The sequence below is a fragment of the Struthio camelus genome, chromosome 4, assembly GCF_040807025.1.
Source record: "Struthio camelus isolate bStrCam1 chromosome 4, bStrCam1.hap1, whole genome shotgun sequence".
NCBI lineage: Eukaryota > Metazoa > Chordata > Aves > Struthioniformes > Struthionidae > Struthio > Struthio camelus.
The window spans coordinates 86,929,751-86,945,498 of NC_090945.1; the positions used below are offsets into that span (position 1 = coordinate 86,929,751).

The 15,748-nt window shown below is 66.0% G+C and overlaps 1 protein-coding gene across 9 annotated transcripts; it reads right to left on the minus strand.

The window, feature by feature from the left end:
- Positions 1-1,666: 1,666 nt before the first annotated feature.
- On the minus strand, positions 1,667-15,746 carry LOC104151135 (shootin-1-like). Of its 9 annotated transcripts, none has more exons than XM_068943910.1 (16): positions 15,613-15,746; positions 11,987-12,117; positions 11,260-11,323; positions 10,428-10,522; positions 9,390-9,534; positions 7,875-7,972; positions 7,497-7,578; positions 7,137-7,231; positions 5,652-5,798; positions 5,186-5,339; positions 4,914-5,058; positions 4,502-4,551; positions 4,019-4,128; positions 3,608-3,667; positions 2,945-3,152; positions 1,667-2,366 (listed from the first exon to the last, which is right to left on the minus strand). In XM_068943910.1, exons 1-16 carry the CDS (start codon positions 15,647-15,649, stop codon positions 2,221-2,223), a joined length of 1,767 nt encoding a protein of 588 aa, XP_068800011.1. In that variant the 5' UTR covers positions 15,650-15,746; the 3' UTR covers positions 1,667-2,220. The 9 variants fall into 9 exon arrangements, with proteins under 9 accessions (XP_068800011.1, XP_068800010.1, XP_068800008.1 ...); XM_068943909.1 differs by having other exon boundaries at positions 2,224-3,152; positions 11,260-11,320; positions 11,993-12,006; positions 12,037-12,117; XM_068943907.1 differs by having other exon boundaries at positions 2,224-3,152; positions 11,993-12,006; positions 12,037-12,117.
- Positions 15,747-15,748: the final 2 nt, after the last annotated feature.

Consider the following 15,748-nt stretch of genomic DNA (forward strand, 5'->3'; position numbering starts at 1 on the left):
CTGCTCCGGGCAGGCTTTCGGGCTCCCCGGCGGCTCCCCGGGCCGGTCCCCGCCGTCGCTCCTGCGTCGGGCTGGGGCTCGGCGCTTCCCACGGGGTGGCGGGAGATGCCGGTGCCCAGGGCTGCTCCGTCTTGGGATCGCGTTTTTCAGGATCTCTTCCCAGAGCGACGGTATCACTTCGCACAGTCGGCTGGGCAGCACGGCAAAGGGAAGAGGGTGCCCACCCCGGAGTACTAACGTTAGGAGCTGGGTCCTGTCCCGGTGCTGAGATCGGGGCTGCAAAGTCGCTTCGGCTTTCACCGAAATCAGTGCAATTGCAGACTTCCAGCACTTCTTTAATGACGATGCGGTGGTTTTCCCTATGTGCTTCCAGCGCCCAACAGAAATCACGAGCAGAAGCTGAACGGCTTTATCACAAGCGGCAATGAATAACGCAGGCTCGTGCGTGCAGCTGAGCGCAGTTAGCCACCGTATAACATCGTAGTTGTGTCCGAGCTATAAAAAGCGCTGATTTTCGCGGTAGCACCGTTTGGTGGTGAAGAAGGAAGCGCTTCATAAGATCGTGCTCTCAGCAAAAAACGACTCTGCGTTTCTCGTGCGCGAGAGCTGGGCAAACGGGTCCCGCTCGGCCTCGCTGCCAGCTCTTATTTGCAACAAAGCCAGCTCTGCAAAAAGTGAAAGGGAATTTCCCCTGCGACTCAAACCGCCGGCACGAAGGGCTGCGATGCTCTCGCTTGCTTTGCCCTGCCCAGCAGCGCGGAGGAAGGGCTCCTGCCCGCAGCAAGGCTCCCTCCATCCCAGTTAGCGTCTCGGGGAAGACGTGCCTTTGACATGAAAAGCCAAGGAGCTGTAGCGGGAAAAAAACGGAGATCACCAGCTGGCGTTTCTGAAGGGGAGCGTTCATCAGCGCACAGATAACACGGATAACTGAGGTTTCATGGCGCTTGCTTCCTCCAGCCCCTTTTTGGGAGCGGCAGGATTTGACCCACATTCATGACTCTCTTAGGCCTCCTCCGCTCCTGGGAATCCCAAGGGAGACCCCAAAGGCTACAGAGAAGGGTAATCACGCTGTTCCCCATCTCGGCAGACCTCCAGCCAGCCCGGTCTCGGGCGCCGGGCCCGCCGCCCCCGCCGGGTAGCGCCGAGAGCGTTGCAGGTTGCCGCGAAAGGAGGCAACGTGGTTGCATGATGCAGAAGCGTTTCCACGCCGGTGGGAAGGAGCTGATGGCTGTCGGCAGGGGAAGGGGGCAGCACACGGGCCGTCGCCCCGGTGGGGCGAGCAGGAGAGCTTAATGCAAGACAGGACCATGGGGGTCATGTCGCGGTCCTACCCGGGTGTCTTGCCAGGACCAGCTTGCAGCAGCCCGTTGTTTTTTTACCCATACAGCTAAGCCTGGTCCGAGATGCGGAGCTCAGCTCCGGTCTCGGCACCGCACCGGGCTGGGTTGCTTTGCCCGCAGCCCCAAAGCGTGCCGCTGACGGCACGCGGGACGCCCCGCAAAGGAGCCAGCGGAGGAGCTCTGTCGGGGCTCTGCCCGCAGCGTGCTCCATCTCGTCCCCCCGAGAGCGGTCCCGTCCCCGTTGCCCCGTCCCGTCGCGCCCCCCACCCCAGCCCCTCGCCCGGCTGATTTGCCCCGCGGGACACTTGAGACAGGGCAAGCAAACGCGGGGTGTCGGGGAGCCCGGCACAGCCTCCCTTTTAATTAAAGCACAAGAGGATACAGGTTGTTAGAAAGCCAGCGTAAGAGCTTGCGGCAGATGTCCTCAAAGCAACGTCCGCCTGCCGTTGCCCCCGCCTTGCCCGTCCGGTGCGTTTATCCATGTTTAGGGAGAAGCAGCTCAAGTTTGCTCAAGGACCTGGACGAGTCCTGCGGTGACCTGACTTGGGACTCGCTGCCTCAGCTCTCGTCACCGTCTCGCTGCTCCGAGCATCACCCGTCGGACAGCGGCTGAAAGAAGTACTCGCTCGAATCTCAGGCAAACTTCCGCTCCTGAGCTGATTTGCCTGGAGCGAAGAGCTGTCTGCTGGGCTGGCGGAGAGGTGACGCCGTCCGGGCAGCCCTGGAGGACGCGTCCGGACAGAGCCCTTCGGGCAGGAGGCAGCTGGCGGGGTGGCTGTTTCTTTGCTTTTCGCGGTCTCCCTAAGTGGTACGGACAGATTTCTCCTCCGGCTTCTTTACAGGCGCGTTTTAGCAGAAGGGCTGGTTTGCGGGCTGCTTTCTAGGCTGGCTTGAACCTTCCTTCGGCCAAACGGATGGCGGGCCGGTTCTTCGGGAGGCCTCCCACCGACCTGGCTCTGAACCGGCCCGCGTCGCCGTTCTCCTGCCAGCCGGCGGCGGCCGGAGCCGGGCGAACGGAGCCGTCCCCTGGGCAGAGCCGGCGCGTCGGGAAGGGCCGCCAGGCACGTGGGGGCCGGCCGTGGCCGGGGAGTGGGCCGGGGGGAGGTGGGGACCGGGGCCGGGTGCGGGAGACCCCAGCCCCTCCTGGTTCTCACGCTCAGAACGGGTGGGAGAGCTCGCAACACGAAGCCTGGGCCACCTCTAAGTGGCCCGTGCTCTTCCCCGGGGGGCCCCGGACATAGGCACGGGGCTGGCAGAGGTGACACGGGACCAACGGGCGGCTGGAGCATCCCCGGGGGTGGGTAGCGCTGCCGGGGCAGCTGAACCGCATCCCTGGTGGGACGCGGCGGGCTGGGTGCAGCCGGCACCCAGGGGTGCACCCAGGGCTGAGAGCACGTCGGCTCACCGGAGCGGGCACCCGCCGGTCTCGTGGGGCGTACGGGGAGCGGCGACGCGTCGGGAGGGCTCTGAGCCGCCCTGGCCGGCCCCGCGCGGACCAAAACCGAGGCAGCTCTTCCCAAAGGGATGATCCGGAGGTTCATCCAGACCCTGACGGTCCAGACCGAGCCTCCCCCCGCCACGTCCCCTCTGCACCGACCCCGTACCAGGGTGAGAAGGGCTCCCTGCACCCGGAGCCCGCGCCGGGCTCCTGGCGGCGGCGGCCGGCTCGGAGCCGGGCAGCGAGGCCGGGGCGGACGCGGAGGAGTCCAGCGCCTTGCGTCGCCGCTGCAGGATGGCGTCCAGCTGGCTGTCCCTGCCCTTCAGGCTGCTCTTCCGCCAGCTCGGCGTCCTGCTGCTCTTCCTCATGGCGCCCTAGGAAATAACAGCCGAGACGCTGATGTCGATATATCCAGGCCGCCCCAGGGACTCCAAGGGGCAAATACCGCGAGCCACCCGGTACCGCGGCGGGAGCGTCACCGGCGGCTGCTGGGGTGATGCCCACCGGCTGCGGCGCATCCGAGTCCGGGCAGACCTAACGCAGCCCCGTGCTGCTGCAAACGGTTGCGAAGGCGGCGAGACCTTTGCACGCTGCAAAAGTCAGTCTGGGGAGTCCTGCCCGCGCCGGAGCGCGGCGCGAAGGAAGATGCCAGGCAGCGCCAAGCGCCTGCTGCGCGTCTCCCGCACCGGCTCGGCTCGGGCGCCCGCTGCTCAGCTCTGCACCCTCCGAGGGAAGGACCCAGCGCGAAGGCGTGCAGCGCGGGGACAGGGAAGGGGGTGTCCCATTTGTGCCGGTTTTGCCCCCCGGGGCCGGGGACAGCGACGCTCACCAAAACGCCCCGCAGCTCCATCGCGGCGCTCTTCCGCTTGCCGGCTGCTGCGGACGGACCCTGCGGAGGACGGGGAGGAGATGCAGCCGCGTCCTGCCGTCCCCTGGGGTCCCCTTCCCACCTGCCTCCCGCCGTGGTCCCCGTCCCCTGGGCCAGGCAACGCTGCCACCGCTCGGAAGTACCTGCCCCATAAACCCAGCCGGCAAGGTGCAAGACCCCGAAACCCCCGTCCTGGCTCCCCTCTCCCTCGACATCAGACCCTAAAAGGGTGCGCAGGGAGCTGGATGCTTCCCGGGGCTGCCGGGAGCAGCCGGTCCCCCAACCCAGCTGAGCGCCGGGGCTCGCCGGGAAGACGTTCCCCCGTGGGACGGGGGGGTGTCTGGAGGGGGCCAAGCCCCGGCCCCTACCTACCTGGCCCAGGGGCGCCCGCTCCTTCGCAGGCCTCAGGACCACCCCGCTCTTTATGCGGTCCATCATCTCCTGCACGGCTCGAGCTTTAGCATCGTCAGCGCCCCGATCGCCTGCACAGCGGGAGGGAGGCGAGCGGGTGCTCTGAGCGGGGTCGTGGGTGCCCCGCTGAGACCCCACGCACCTCGTGACAGGGCTCAGGGCTCCTGCTCAGGGGGTGGGGGGCGAGATACGATCCCGGTGGCAGGTATCTCGACGGGGTTGTGGGGGTGCTGGGACCCAGAGCACCCTGCCTAGGGAAGCGTGGGGCTGAGCCCAGCACCCTGCCCGCTCCCAAGCCCGAAGCCCGCTGCACCCGCACCCCGCCTGGGCGAGGAACCTTGCCTCGAGGCATCTGCCCACCGCTTACGGGGCCGGGTCTCAGCCCGCCGGCGCTGCGGACGAGGATGCCACTGCGCCGGGGCCCCCTCGGCCGGGAGGACTCACCGCGTTTCCCGTTCGCCAGCCCCTTCCGCTGCCGGATGGCCGAGAGGGGACTGGAAGGCAGAGAGGAGCGTGAGCGCCCGACCGCCGGCGGCTCCCGGCCCCGTCGCCTCCAGCCCGCCGCGGAGCAGCCAAAAAGCAATAAGCAAAGTGCTGCCAGCTCACATCCTGCCGTCCGCACGGCCTCCGCGGCGAGGAGCCGGCTGGGCACCCCCAGGCCCCCCCCACCCTGCTCGGAGCTGGACCCGTGGCAGCACCGGCCTGTTTTGGGTGCACAGGGTGTTTAACCTTGCGGCTAAACTGCATCCCTTCCCCAGGCTGATTCCCCACGGCGTCCCCCGGCCCCTCCGCTGCTCCGGCAGCTCCCGGGCTGGCTGCAGGGGCGACCGGGGGCACCGGCCCCGCCGGCGCTTACTCCACGGGGGCAGCTGGTCCTGGCGGTGGCAGCGGCGGCGGCGGTGGTGGCGGCGGCGGTGGCGGCGGCGGCGGCGGCGCAGCCGGCTCCAGGGGGTCGGTCTGCGGCGGCAGGTCTCTGGCCAGCGTCCCCTCCAGTGAGTGCACTGCAAGGGAGGCGGAGAGGGTGGCGGGGGGCTGGCGAGGGGCGCTGGCCCCCACCACCCCCCGCAGAGCTGCCCCCCGACCCGGGCAGGCAGCCGGGGGCTGGCGGCACCACGAGCATCCGGTCACCTTTTTCCTCCAGCTCCGCAAGCTGCTTCTGGGCCTCCTGCAGCTGCTGCTTCAGCTGCACCTTCTCCTCTTCGGCCACGGCGAGAGCAGCGCGGGCCAGGTCCAGCTCCTCCTGCTCCGGTCTCGTCCCCAGCTGCTCTTCCAGCCTCTTCACCTGCAGGCACAGGCGCACGCGGGGCAGAGGCAGGGAGAGCCGGGCGCCCGTGGGGGCTCCAGGAGCTGGACCCCTTCCCTGCCGGGGACGCGGCTCCCGAGCCAGCCACGGAGGGACTGCAGCGGTCGTGCTTGCAGCCAGCCACCCGCGAGACACCTCGAATTAGGGGAATTATCCGATGGGTGTTTGCTGCACAGCTTGCCCGAGGGATGCTGGAGGAAACGGGCTTGCGGGGAGCAGCCCGAGCCCCGAATGAGATTGTTACAGGGACCGTCAGGGTACGCAGGCGGCAGGACCCCCCCCCGCCCTTACCTGCTGCCGGTGCTCCTGCTTGGCTTCCTCCAGCATGCGGGTGAGGTTGCCCACGTCCTCCAGGGCCCGGAGGAGCTGGGCGTTGGGCCCCACGCTCTGCATCAGGATCGCGCTCTGCCTGTTGGCTTCCTTCTTCTCCACCAGCATCTGCCCAGGGCGCCGGGGGTTAGACGGGGACCAACCCGCACCGTCTCATCCCGGCCGGCTGGCTCCCCTCCACCCGACCCATGGGGTAAAACGTCCCTTTGCGCTGGTGAATTGTCCCTGACTCTGCGCCGGGGGAGCGAGGGGACCGGCTCTCGGCAGCAGGGCACCGTCCGGAGGAGCTGGGGGCTGCAGGCCTGGCTCCGATGCCAGCTCGCAGCATGGCCCGAGGCTGGTTGCTCCCTCTCTCACCTGCCAGCTGCTAAAACCATCCCGCTGTGCATTGCTCCTGGGCAAAGAGGGGAGGAGGCACGGCGCCCAGGATGGCCCGCCGGGAGCTGCTCCGGGGACGAGCCGAGGATCACGATGGCACAGGGGTCACGGGGACGTGGGCAGCACCAGCGGCGGGGCTGGGGCTGGGCAGGGATGCGGGCAGGGATGCAGGCAGGGATGCGAGCAGGGATGCAGGCAGAGGTGCGAGCAGAGGTGCAGGCAGGGATGTGGGCAGGGAGGCGGGCAGGGGTGCAGGCAGGGGTGTGAGCAGAGGTGCAGGCAGGGATGCAGGCAGGGATGCGGGCAGGGATGCAGGCAGGGATGCAGGCAGGGGTGCGAGCAGAGGTGCAGGTAGGGATGCAGGCAGGGGTGCAGGCAGGGATGCGGGCAGGGATGCGGGCAGGGGTGCAGGCAGGGATGCGAGCAGGGATGCAGGCAGGGGTGCGAGCAGGGGTGCAGGCAGGGGTGCGAGCAGGGGTGCAGGCAGGGATGCGGGCAGGGATGCAGGCAGGGGTGGGAGCAGGGATGCGGGCAGGGATGCGGGCAGGGATGCGAGCAGGGATGCGAGCAGGGATGCAGGCAGGGATGCGAGCAGGGATGTGAGCAGGGATGCAGGCAGGGATGCAGGCAGGGATGCGAGCAGGGATGCGAGCAGGGATGCGAGCAGGGATGCAGGCAGGGATGCGGGCAGGGGTGCAGGCAGGGATGCGAGCAGGGGTGCAGGCAGGGGTGCGAGCAGGGATGCGGGCAGGGAAGCAGGCAGGGGTGCAGGCAGGGGTGCGAGCAGGGATGCAGGCAGGGATGCGGGCAGGGATGCGAGCAGGGATGCGAGCAGGGATGCAGGCAGGGATGCAGGCAGGGATGCGGGCAGGGATGCACTACGAGGCAGCTCATGAGGCTCCGTGCAGCAGGGGAGCCAGCTCTCGTCTCTTGGGTGCTGCGGGCAGGGACCACCCCCCCCCCCCCCAGGAGCCTCCCCATCCTCTTGGGGGCTAAAAAAACCCGCTTGTGCCCCCCACTCATCTCTGCTCACGGCTGCCCAGAGAGCCGTGCGGGCAGGGGCCGTACCTTGTGGGCAAAGGCCTCGGCGTGCAGCCGCAGGTCCTGCTCCAGCTCCAGCTGCTGCACCGCCTGGCAGTAATCCTGGGTGACGATCTGGGACACTGGCGGGGAGGGCAGAGGGGGCTCAGCGGGGCCCGGCCGGCAGCCAGTGCCCCGGCGGATGGAGGAGCCGCAGCCCCGGGTCCAGCTCCAGCTCCCGGCGCTGCAGGTTGCCTCTGGCTTTCGGGCTGCAGCCTGCTCCGCTGCGCTGGGCTGCGCTGGGCTGCACTGGGCTGCGCTGGGAGGCAGCCAGCCAGCTCCCTCCGGGGCTCCCCCCGAGGCAGCTCGGCACGCCGGCCGGGGCAGGGGGGCCTTGCTCCAACTCACCTCTCTTGAATGACTTCAGAGCCCGCTGGTTCCTGTCCAGGGCCGCCCGCAGCGCCTGCTGCTCCGCGCTTTCCCGCTCCAGCTGCGGGCAGGACACGCTCCTAGCGCCGGGCGCAGCCCAGCACCTCCCACCGTGCCCAGCCCGGCCCCCCCAGCGGCTGCCTGATGGGAAGGGGCTGCCGAGAGAGGGGTCCTTGGTCCCCAGAAATGACTGTGCACAGCTCGGGTGGCCAGGAGCTGGCAAGGAGGGGACCGGCTCTGAGCAAAGGCTGCCCAGGAGATGGGTGCGCTCGGCCGGGGCGTCCCGGAGCCGAGCCCTGGCGAGGCCGTGGGCATCCCGGGGTGGCCGGGAGCGGGAAGGGGGCTGCCGGGTGGTACCTGCTCCTGCAGCTCTCGGTTCCGCCTCTGCAGCTCCTGAACCTCAGCGGCGAGATCCTTCTTCTCCGCCAGCAGCCAGGAGATCCTCTCTTGCAGGTCTTGGAGCCAAAGGAGGAGAAAGAGAGTGAGAAAAGGGGAAGGCAGCCCTCTCCCCTGCCGCCGCTCCTGCGGTGGAGCAGACAGGGCCGAGGGGACAGTCCTTCCCTGCAGGCACCAGCTTGGGGGTCTGGGCTTGGTGGACCCTCAGGGCACGTCGGCAGCTCTCCTGCAGCCCCCTCAGCACCACGGCCCTGCTGCAGCCTCCCAAATCCAGGGGCTTAGTGCAGGCTAGCGGGAGCTGTAGCAAGCCCCATGCCCAGCTGGGTGTCCCTGGACCTTCCTGGCCCTGTCGCTAGTGACCTTGTTGGAAGCAGGTTCTAGGAGCAGATCCAGGGGGACATTAACCTGGTAGAAATCATGCCAAATTTTGCAGTGGTTTGTGGACCAGCAGTGCTGGTCTGACCGAGGCTGGAAGTGCAAAGATGGCTTTTCACCGTCGGAGCAGGCTGGCTCTGGAGCCAGCTCCCACGGGGAGCTGGACCTCTCGCCACCAGGGGAGGGACCTGCACCTGGTTTTGGGGACCACCTGCAGCAGGGTTACTCTGGATTGCTTCTGGAAGAAGACCCTGCCAGCCCCTGCACTGCTTCACAGGCCTCCCCAGCAGCTCCCCAGGGTCCCTGCTCCCTGTAGGAAGCTCCCCAGCAGTCCCTAAGGGACGAGGCATCCCCAGGACCGGCGCTACCGCTGGAGCGGCGCGACGCCCCAGCCCAGCTCCGGCTCCGAGCCGTAACGATGGGCAAGTCAGCGGCAAACGGCTGAGGCAGCAGAAACTCCGAGTATGGAGAAAGAGGATGGAAAAGAAGAAGTTCGGGCAGCAGCATTTTCATTTCATCTTTTTTCCTAGTATCATTTTCTTTTTGTCCTTTCGGCCAGGACACAAAGTGAAACTGTAGGACCGAACTGAGCAACTTTAGGTGGCACCGGGCCAAGGCAGAGGGGCCAGGGCGTTGCGGCAAGCTGAGGGCCAGCGCGGTGGCTTGGCTGCCCGGGAGAGGACGGGCTCCTGCCCTTGCACGGACCGGCTTCGGCAGGGGTCTGGTTTTCTCTTGGATTTGCTGAGCTCACTCTCTGCTCAGCGGTTGTTAATTTAGAATCAGTATAGGGTCTGTCATAATTACTATTAATTAGCTAATTTGAGCACGTCATGAAGTGGAACCGCCTGAACCGTCATGCATGTGCTGAGAGTGTGCAGAGTAGGGACTCTCTCCTGATCATCTAGGGCCGAACTCAGGCTTTGGAAACCTGCCCAAAATGGGATCAACTAGAGGTAGAGAGGCAAAAATCAGAGCTCAGCGCCGGCAGCCGGGGATGCCACCCGGGCAGCGCAGCCCTGCAAGCGCCTTGCCCGGCGTTCCTGGGACGTCCCCTGGTGCCAGCAAGGCTGAGGCCGGGCTGGGAGCCCCAGCTCATCTCACCTCGGAGCTGCTGCCCGCAGTGCTGGGCAGGGTCGGGGCCGGGCTCCTCCTCGTTGGCCGCGTTGGCCACCTCCTCGGGGAGCTGGCCCACGGTGGGCAGCAGGGCCAGGCTGAGCCGCTTGAGTTTCGTGTTCTCCCGTTTCACCTGGGGGGGCGAGACGGAGCCCGGACCGTCATCGAGGGCACGTGGGCGGCAGGTGACACCGCATCTACCCCGGCGCAGCGCCCTCAGGCTCAGCCTCTAAGACCAACGGGTTGTTTTTCCCCACGCCTGGACTGATGCGCTCCTGACCCGCTGCTCGCTCCTGGTCTCGGGCTGCCGGGCACGGAGGGGTCCCCTCCGGCAGGGACACGCGGCAGCCTCAAGTTTCGAGCTCCTAATGCCAAACAAGCTGGATGCAGCAGGGGAAAGGGAAAAAGGCAGCGGGGGGCTCGCGCACGGCGGAAGGGCAGAGATGGAGCCCGAAGGAGGAGACGCGCTCAGGGCGCTCGCAGCAAGGCGGGTTGAGCACGGGCGCCCGGGCAGCGCTGCACCAGCCGCTACACCCCGAACTGCCGGAAAAAGCCAGCGAGGAGCCCTGGTCACCGATGGTTTTCAAGGACAAAGAAACATCTCTTCCCGCCGGTCAAATCGCAGAGCGAAGAGCTGCACTGGCCCGGTCCTCTCCTTGCCCTGGGGCAACGAGTTCGGCTTGGCTCGGTGGGAAAACGCTTCCCTGTTGCGTTTGCCTTGAGTGGCTCCCGTTTGGGGGTGACGGCAGGGAGGAAGGGAAGCGTGCAGCCCGCCGTGGCAGGGCCCCGCGCTGCTCGGCCCCCAGCCCCTGCTCCCGGAGGGGTGGCAGCGCTTCCCAATCAGCGCTTGGCACTCGCTAGCTGTTTTGCCGATTTCAGTAGAAACTTGTCGCAGAAAAACAAAAAAAAGAAAAAGCAAAGCAAAGCAAACCCGAGGAGCGTGTGCGTGAGAAGCTGCTTCACCCCGTTCGCGGGGGTGCTTGGTCCCAGGCGTGCCACCGCGCGGCGGGCGCTGCCCGGCCTTACCTGGGCTGCGTACGCTTCGGCTTGCTGGCGACACGTTTTCTCGATCTCGAACTCTGTCTCCAGCGCCGAGAGCTCGGCCAGCAGCGCCTGCGATGCTGTCAACGAAGGAGGTCGGACTCGGGCACCTGCTCCGTCCTCGGCCTCCCAGCGTGCGTCCCAGCCCGGCCGCTGCCTGCACCCCTGCCCGCGCTCCCACCCAGGCACTAGCGGATGGTGTCTACACCCTTGCACGGAAAGGCCGTTCGCTGCACGGTCCTGGGTGCCTGGGAGGAAGGAAGGCGCTGCGGCGTAGCCCAGCTGCTCCAGCTAAGGCTCATGGCGGGGGCAAGGGGGTAGGAGACAAGGATGGGAGAGGAAACCTCACGGGTTTCACGGCAGCCGTCCTGCTCTGCCAGGCGCAGCTCGACTGGGTCGAGTGGGACTCGCCCAGGGGCCAGAGCCGGCTTGAGCCTGCTCTTACCCTTCATGCCCTATGGGGAATGACGCTTTTCGGAAGAGTTTAGCCAGCTTTGAATGCCAGCTCCCCAAGGGAACGACTTCTAGGGGCCCCGCGGGGCCGGCTGAATTCGTTGTGCTTGGCATGAGGAGGCTCTGGGGGGTCCCGGGCCAGAGCTGGTCCCATCCTTCTGCAGGGCCCCGGCTGGAGGCTGACTGACACATCTACCAGACCTTTCCTGCTGGGGCTCCCCGGTGAGCTGGGTAGAGCCTTGACTGAATTTGTTTCTTCTGCTCTGAGATGGAGGTGGAACCCAGCACCCAAATCAGAACTAGGACCTCCCGGCGCCCGGTGCCGAGCTGCACACCGAAGATGGACAGCAGAGGAAGGACTCACCTTGCTCAAACTCAGACAGCTTCTCCTTTGCTTCGTCCATCTCCTGGATCAGGGTCAGTTGCTGCTGGGGGAGACAAGTGTTGCCCAACGTCTCATTTGCACCGCGCCGGGGCAGCTCAGAGAGCCCAGGATGTTTCCGCAGCTGCTGGGGCGCTGCCAGCCCCGGTGGGGACGCTCGGCAGCTGCGCTAACCGCATGAGGCCATCAGAGACAAGGAAACGCTGAGCTCCTTAGCGAACTGAAACTACCTGGGATGGTGGCGAAAGTTGGATGTGGCCCTGCGGGAGCGGGGGGGGTTGGAAAGGGCTGGAGGGGTGAAACGCTGCTTTTGAGCAGTCTCCGCTGAAGCAGTCGGGCTCTCGGCGGTAGAAGTCCTCCGAGAGAGACCTCCAGGCCCAGAGCCGGTGTCGGCTCCCGCGGGGCCGCCAGCCAGCGGTCCCCTCCGGCCGGCAGCGCCGGATCCCGAGGGCTCTGCGTAACGGGCAGGCTGCGATGGACGCGGGGCGGGAGACCTCCTCATGCGATGCTGACTGTGGCTGCAACGCCCGCTGAGATCAGCGCGGCCGCGTCACGGGGCCGCGGCCGGAGCCGGCCCCAGGTCGGTGCGGAGCGCGCGGGACCCTGGCTGGCGGGGGGGGCGCGGGGATGGGGGACCCGCGTCGTGGCAGCTCTGAGTCACGCTGGCAAGAGGAGGAAGTAAAACAGAAAGTGAGCCCGAGAGAGATACCTGTACCATAGCCCCTTCTGCCTCCTCCTCCTCTTCCTCCTCCTCCTCTTCCTCCTCCTCCTCTTCCTCCTCCTCTTCTTCCTCCTCCTCTTCTTCCTCCTCTCCCTCACTACTTTCGGACTCCAGGATGGCTGCGGGGGAACCGAAAGCACAAGAGAAAGCTGCTACGGCAGGCAGAAACCCGGGGGACACTTGCACGCGTTTGCACTCGCTGTTCTCAGCCTCCTCCTAGCCGGCAGCGCTTTGCCCCACTCTGCAAGCGGGGAAGGTGCTGAGCGCAGCCGGACACCGTGACCTGAGGGGGCTGAGGATGCTCAGCACCTCCGGAGGCCAAACGTGAGAGCGGCCCGATGCACGCGGCGGGTCGGCAGACAGCTCTGAACAAGCCCGGCCTGGAGCAGCGTGGCCTCCAGGCACGGCTGCCACCCAAAGGGGCTCGGCTGGGAGCCCGCCTTGGTTAAGCAAGCGAGAGCCGGAGCTGCCGCAGGCGCCGAGGCGGTGGCACCGTGCAGCCGGCGCCGGGCGCTGGCAGCTCGCGCGGGGTCGGGTCGTTGCAGCGCTCGCTCACGGTTCCCGAAATCCCCAGCTCCCAGCAGTGCCGGAGGACGGAGAATTGCAGATGCCCCTTAAACCAGCCTCAAACTCCGCTGCCAGCCTGGAGCAGCTTGAAGAGCAGAGATTGGGAAAAACCACAGTACACAGCGCATCAGGGTGGGATTTCTTTGCCCTGTCGGGTCTCTGCCAGGCGGCCCGGGGGCCCGCTGGGCGCCGAAGGTGTCTACCTGGGCAAGCAACGGCAGAAGGAGCCAGTTTTTACCGCTTAAGAAAAGCACAGAGCCAAGACCACAAATGTCCCATGTCTCGCCCGGTCTCATGACTTGTGTGTGACTGGTTTCCTGCCTTTTCCACCGTTTCTTCCCTCTTCAGAAAACCTCACCCGCTGTGCAAACAGGGCGGCCGGGGACGCTGCCGGCTGTCAGCTCTGCTGACGAGAGGAAAAGAAACCAGCTGCCCAAATCCAGCGTGATTAAACAGCGGGAGAAGGGAGGCCCCGTAGATGTTACACCACGCTTTTGAGACCGCGGAGGTCGTGTCCTCGTAAAGAAAACCGACGGGAACGTGAAATCAATAAAGTAGGACCAAAAAAAAGGACTTTGCAGAACACCTTGCAAAAACAAGAACTGGCAATAAAAAGTTCATCTTTAAAAAAAGGCTACTTGGACATGGGACCAAAGGCGATCTGGAGTAAAAGGGTTGCTCAGAGAAGATGGGTGCTCACAGAAAATAAGAGCATAGCAGAAAAAAGCTATGTGGATTTTCCTGGACGCGTTCCCCTCAGGCTCTCAGGACGGCTCTTCACGGAGGATGCAGCGGCAGATCTGTCTGAAGTGGAAGCACCCGTGGAGGAGATCGTTGCAGAGCAGACGGACACGGAGAACTGCAGGAAATCGCCAGGCCTAGTAAGGTCCTGGCTCCGCTCAGGGATGAAATCGCCGAGCTGTTCATGGTGGCTCGGAGCCGCTGACTTAGGGTGGTCCCTCGCTAAGAGCTCTTTAAAACCTAAGCTGCCATGGGGTGAGGTCCTCGAGGAGACAAATAACTGGGGACAGACACGAGATGAAGGACAGGAGTAAGAGGCGGGTTTACTCAACGATGGGAGATTTCCCCCAGGACCTGCGTCAAGTGACATATTTGCATGGCAGGACCAACGTGAGCAGAAGGCGACACGCGTCAGACAGTGTGTGGTCATGCTCCGGTGCTCACTGCCGTGGGAAGCGGGGGGAGCTTTGTCCCAAGAGCCATCACACAGGTTTGTGGAGAAAAAGGCCACCACAGACCATGAAAGACAAAGCCACCACTGCTGCCCTGAGAAGCCCTTGCCCTGCAGCTTGCTGGAGGCTGGAGATGTGCCGCTGTGTATCTGCCCTTGCTGGGCCTCGGCCGTTACCCGCTGTTGGAGGTTACGGGACCCTCATCATGGCCGTTTTTGGAGTGACCACCACCAACCGTGAGTCCCCGCATGGGGAGAGGGCTCTGAGAGCAGATGCCTCTGACCTACCAGGAAAGGGGGAAAAGCTCCAGCGATGAGGAGCTAAAACGAGAGCGACTCTCACATGAAATAACACATTTTTTTTCCTAGCAGCTCTTGGAATCACTGTCCTAAGGATGTGGTGGACTCACCACCATTAAATCAGCCTCGCTGGCTGCCTCGAAAGGAGGAGCTTTAGGAAGCCCCGAAGGTTCAAGCAGTGGTGGGAAGCTGCGGCTGAGACAGCAGGAGACCGGGATTATCCAGGGAGCCAGAGAGGCCCCAGGGCTCCTCTCTCTCGCTGCCCCAGCACCACCAGCTCCCCGCTCCGAGCAAGCCCTGCCTTGGGGCCACGGTCCCGAGGAGGAGGAGGCCAGGAGAGGGTGAGGAGTTACGGGCAGGAGGTCGCGCCCCCCGGCTCCCTTCAAGCTTTGGGGCAGTTCCCGGGGGCAGAGCGCGAAACGGGGAGCACCGCTGGGCTCCCGGAGGGGCGACGCAGGCCCAGCAACGCTCTGGATTGCGCCTTTAGCTCCCATCTCCCGGACCTGCCCCCCTCCCGCGGGGACACGGGCCGCGGCGCGCCGGGGCCCTGTCGGGTGGCAGGGCAGGAATTCGGCACCTGCCCCTGACCCTTTCCATAACAGGTCTAATCTGGTGGGGAATGCGCTCTGGAATCTAAATCTCCCCCGTTTTTAATCCAACCCCTCCGCTGCCGAGACCCTAAACCGCCCGCCGGAGCCAGCGGTCCCCGCAGGACCTGCGCGCGCCCCGTTGCGGCGCAAAGGGCAGCGGGTGCCGGGGTGCCCGCACCGCTCGGACGGCACCAGCTGCCTTGGCCGCAGCCGAGGACGTGACCCAGGGCAGGTCGGGGCTTGCAAGCGCCGTCTGCTCCGCTGCGCGGGCTCAGCGATGGGGGTTTTTTGGGTTTTTTGTTTTTTTTTAAATTACTTTATCTGGTAAATATGCAAAAGGGGACACAGCTCGGCAGCTCCGGGGGCACCGCATAGCCGCGCGGCTTAACGTCGCAGCCAAATTTCATGCTTCTAGCTGTGTTAACAGCCTCCAAAGCACCGTCGGGGAAGGGGGAGAAGCGGGGTTTGTCGCTTTAAAGCTGTACGAGCGCATCGAAGCCAGCAAAAGCTTTCCGCCACGGCTGGTGGCTGGGCTGTGCAGTCCTGCAGCGCGGAGCAGCGGGCGCGGGCACAGCCGGACGGAGGCGCGCGCCGCCTTACGACTCACCCTTCCTTCCCCTCTCGGGGCGACCACCCCGGGCACGGAGAAAAAATACCCCCCACCGCCACGGTTCTGCCCCAGTTCTGGGCTGGCAACACCGCCCCGGTCACGCTCGGGGCGCCCAGAGGCCACGGTGACGGCCACAGACCCTCTCGGCCCTCCCTCGAGCCCGGCGCGGCTACGCTGGGATTATACGGGCACAACGTGCCGCGGGGTTTGCCGGGTGCCTCCTGGCCGGGCACGAGCCGTGTCGCCGGCAGCGCGGCCGCCCGCTCGCACCCTCCGCCGCGGCGGCGCCCGAAGCCCGCCGAGCCCGCGACCACCCGGAGCGCGCCTGCTGGCGGAGGGCGGGGGGGGGTCCTACCTGCCAGCGGCCTCCCGCTTTCGCCAGCCCAGTCCATGGCGCCGGGTGCCGACGGCTCGGCCGAGCCGCCTGCCTTCCTCCCCGGCGCTCGGCTTTCCGCCCCCCCCCAACCCCCCCAACCCGGGGAAGTGAAACT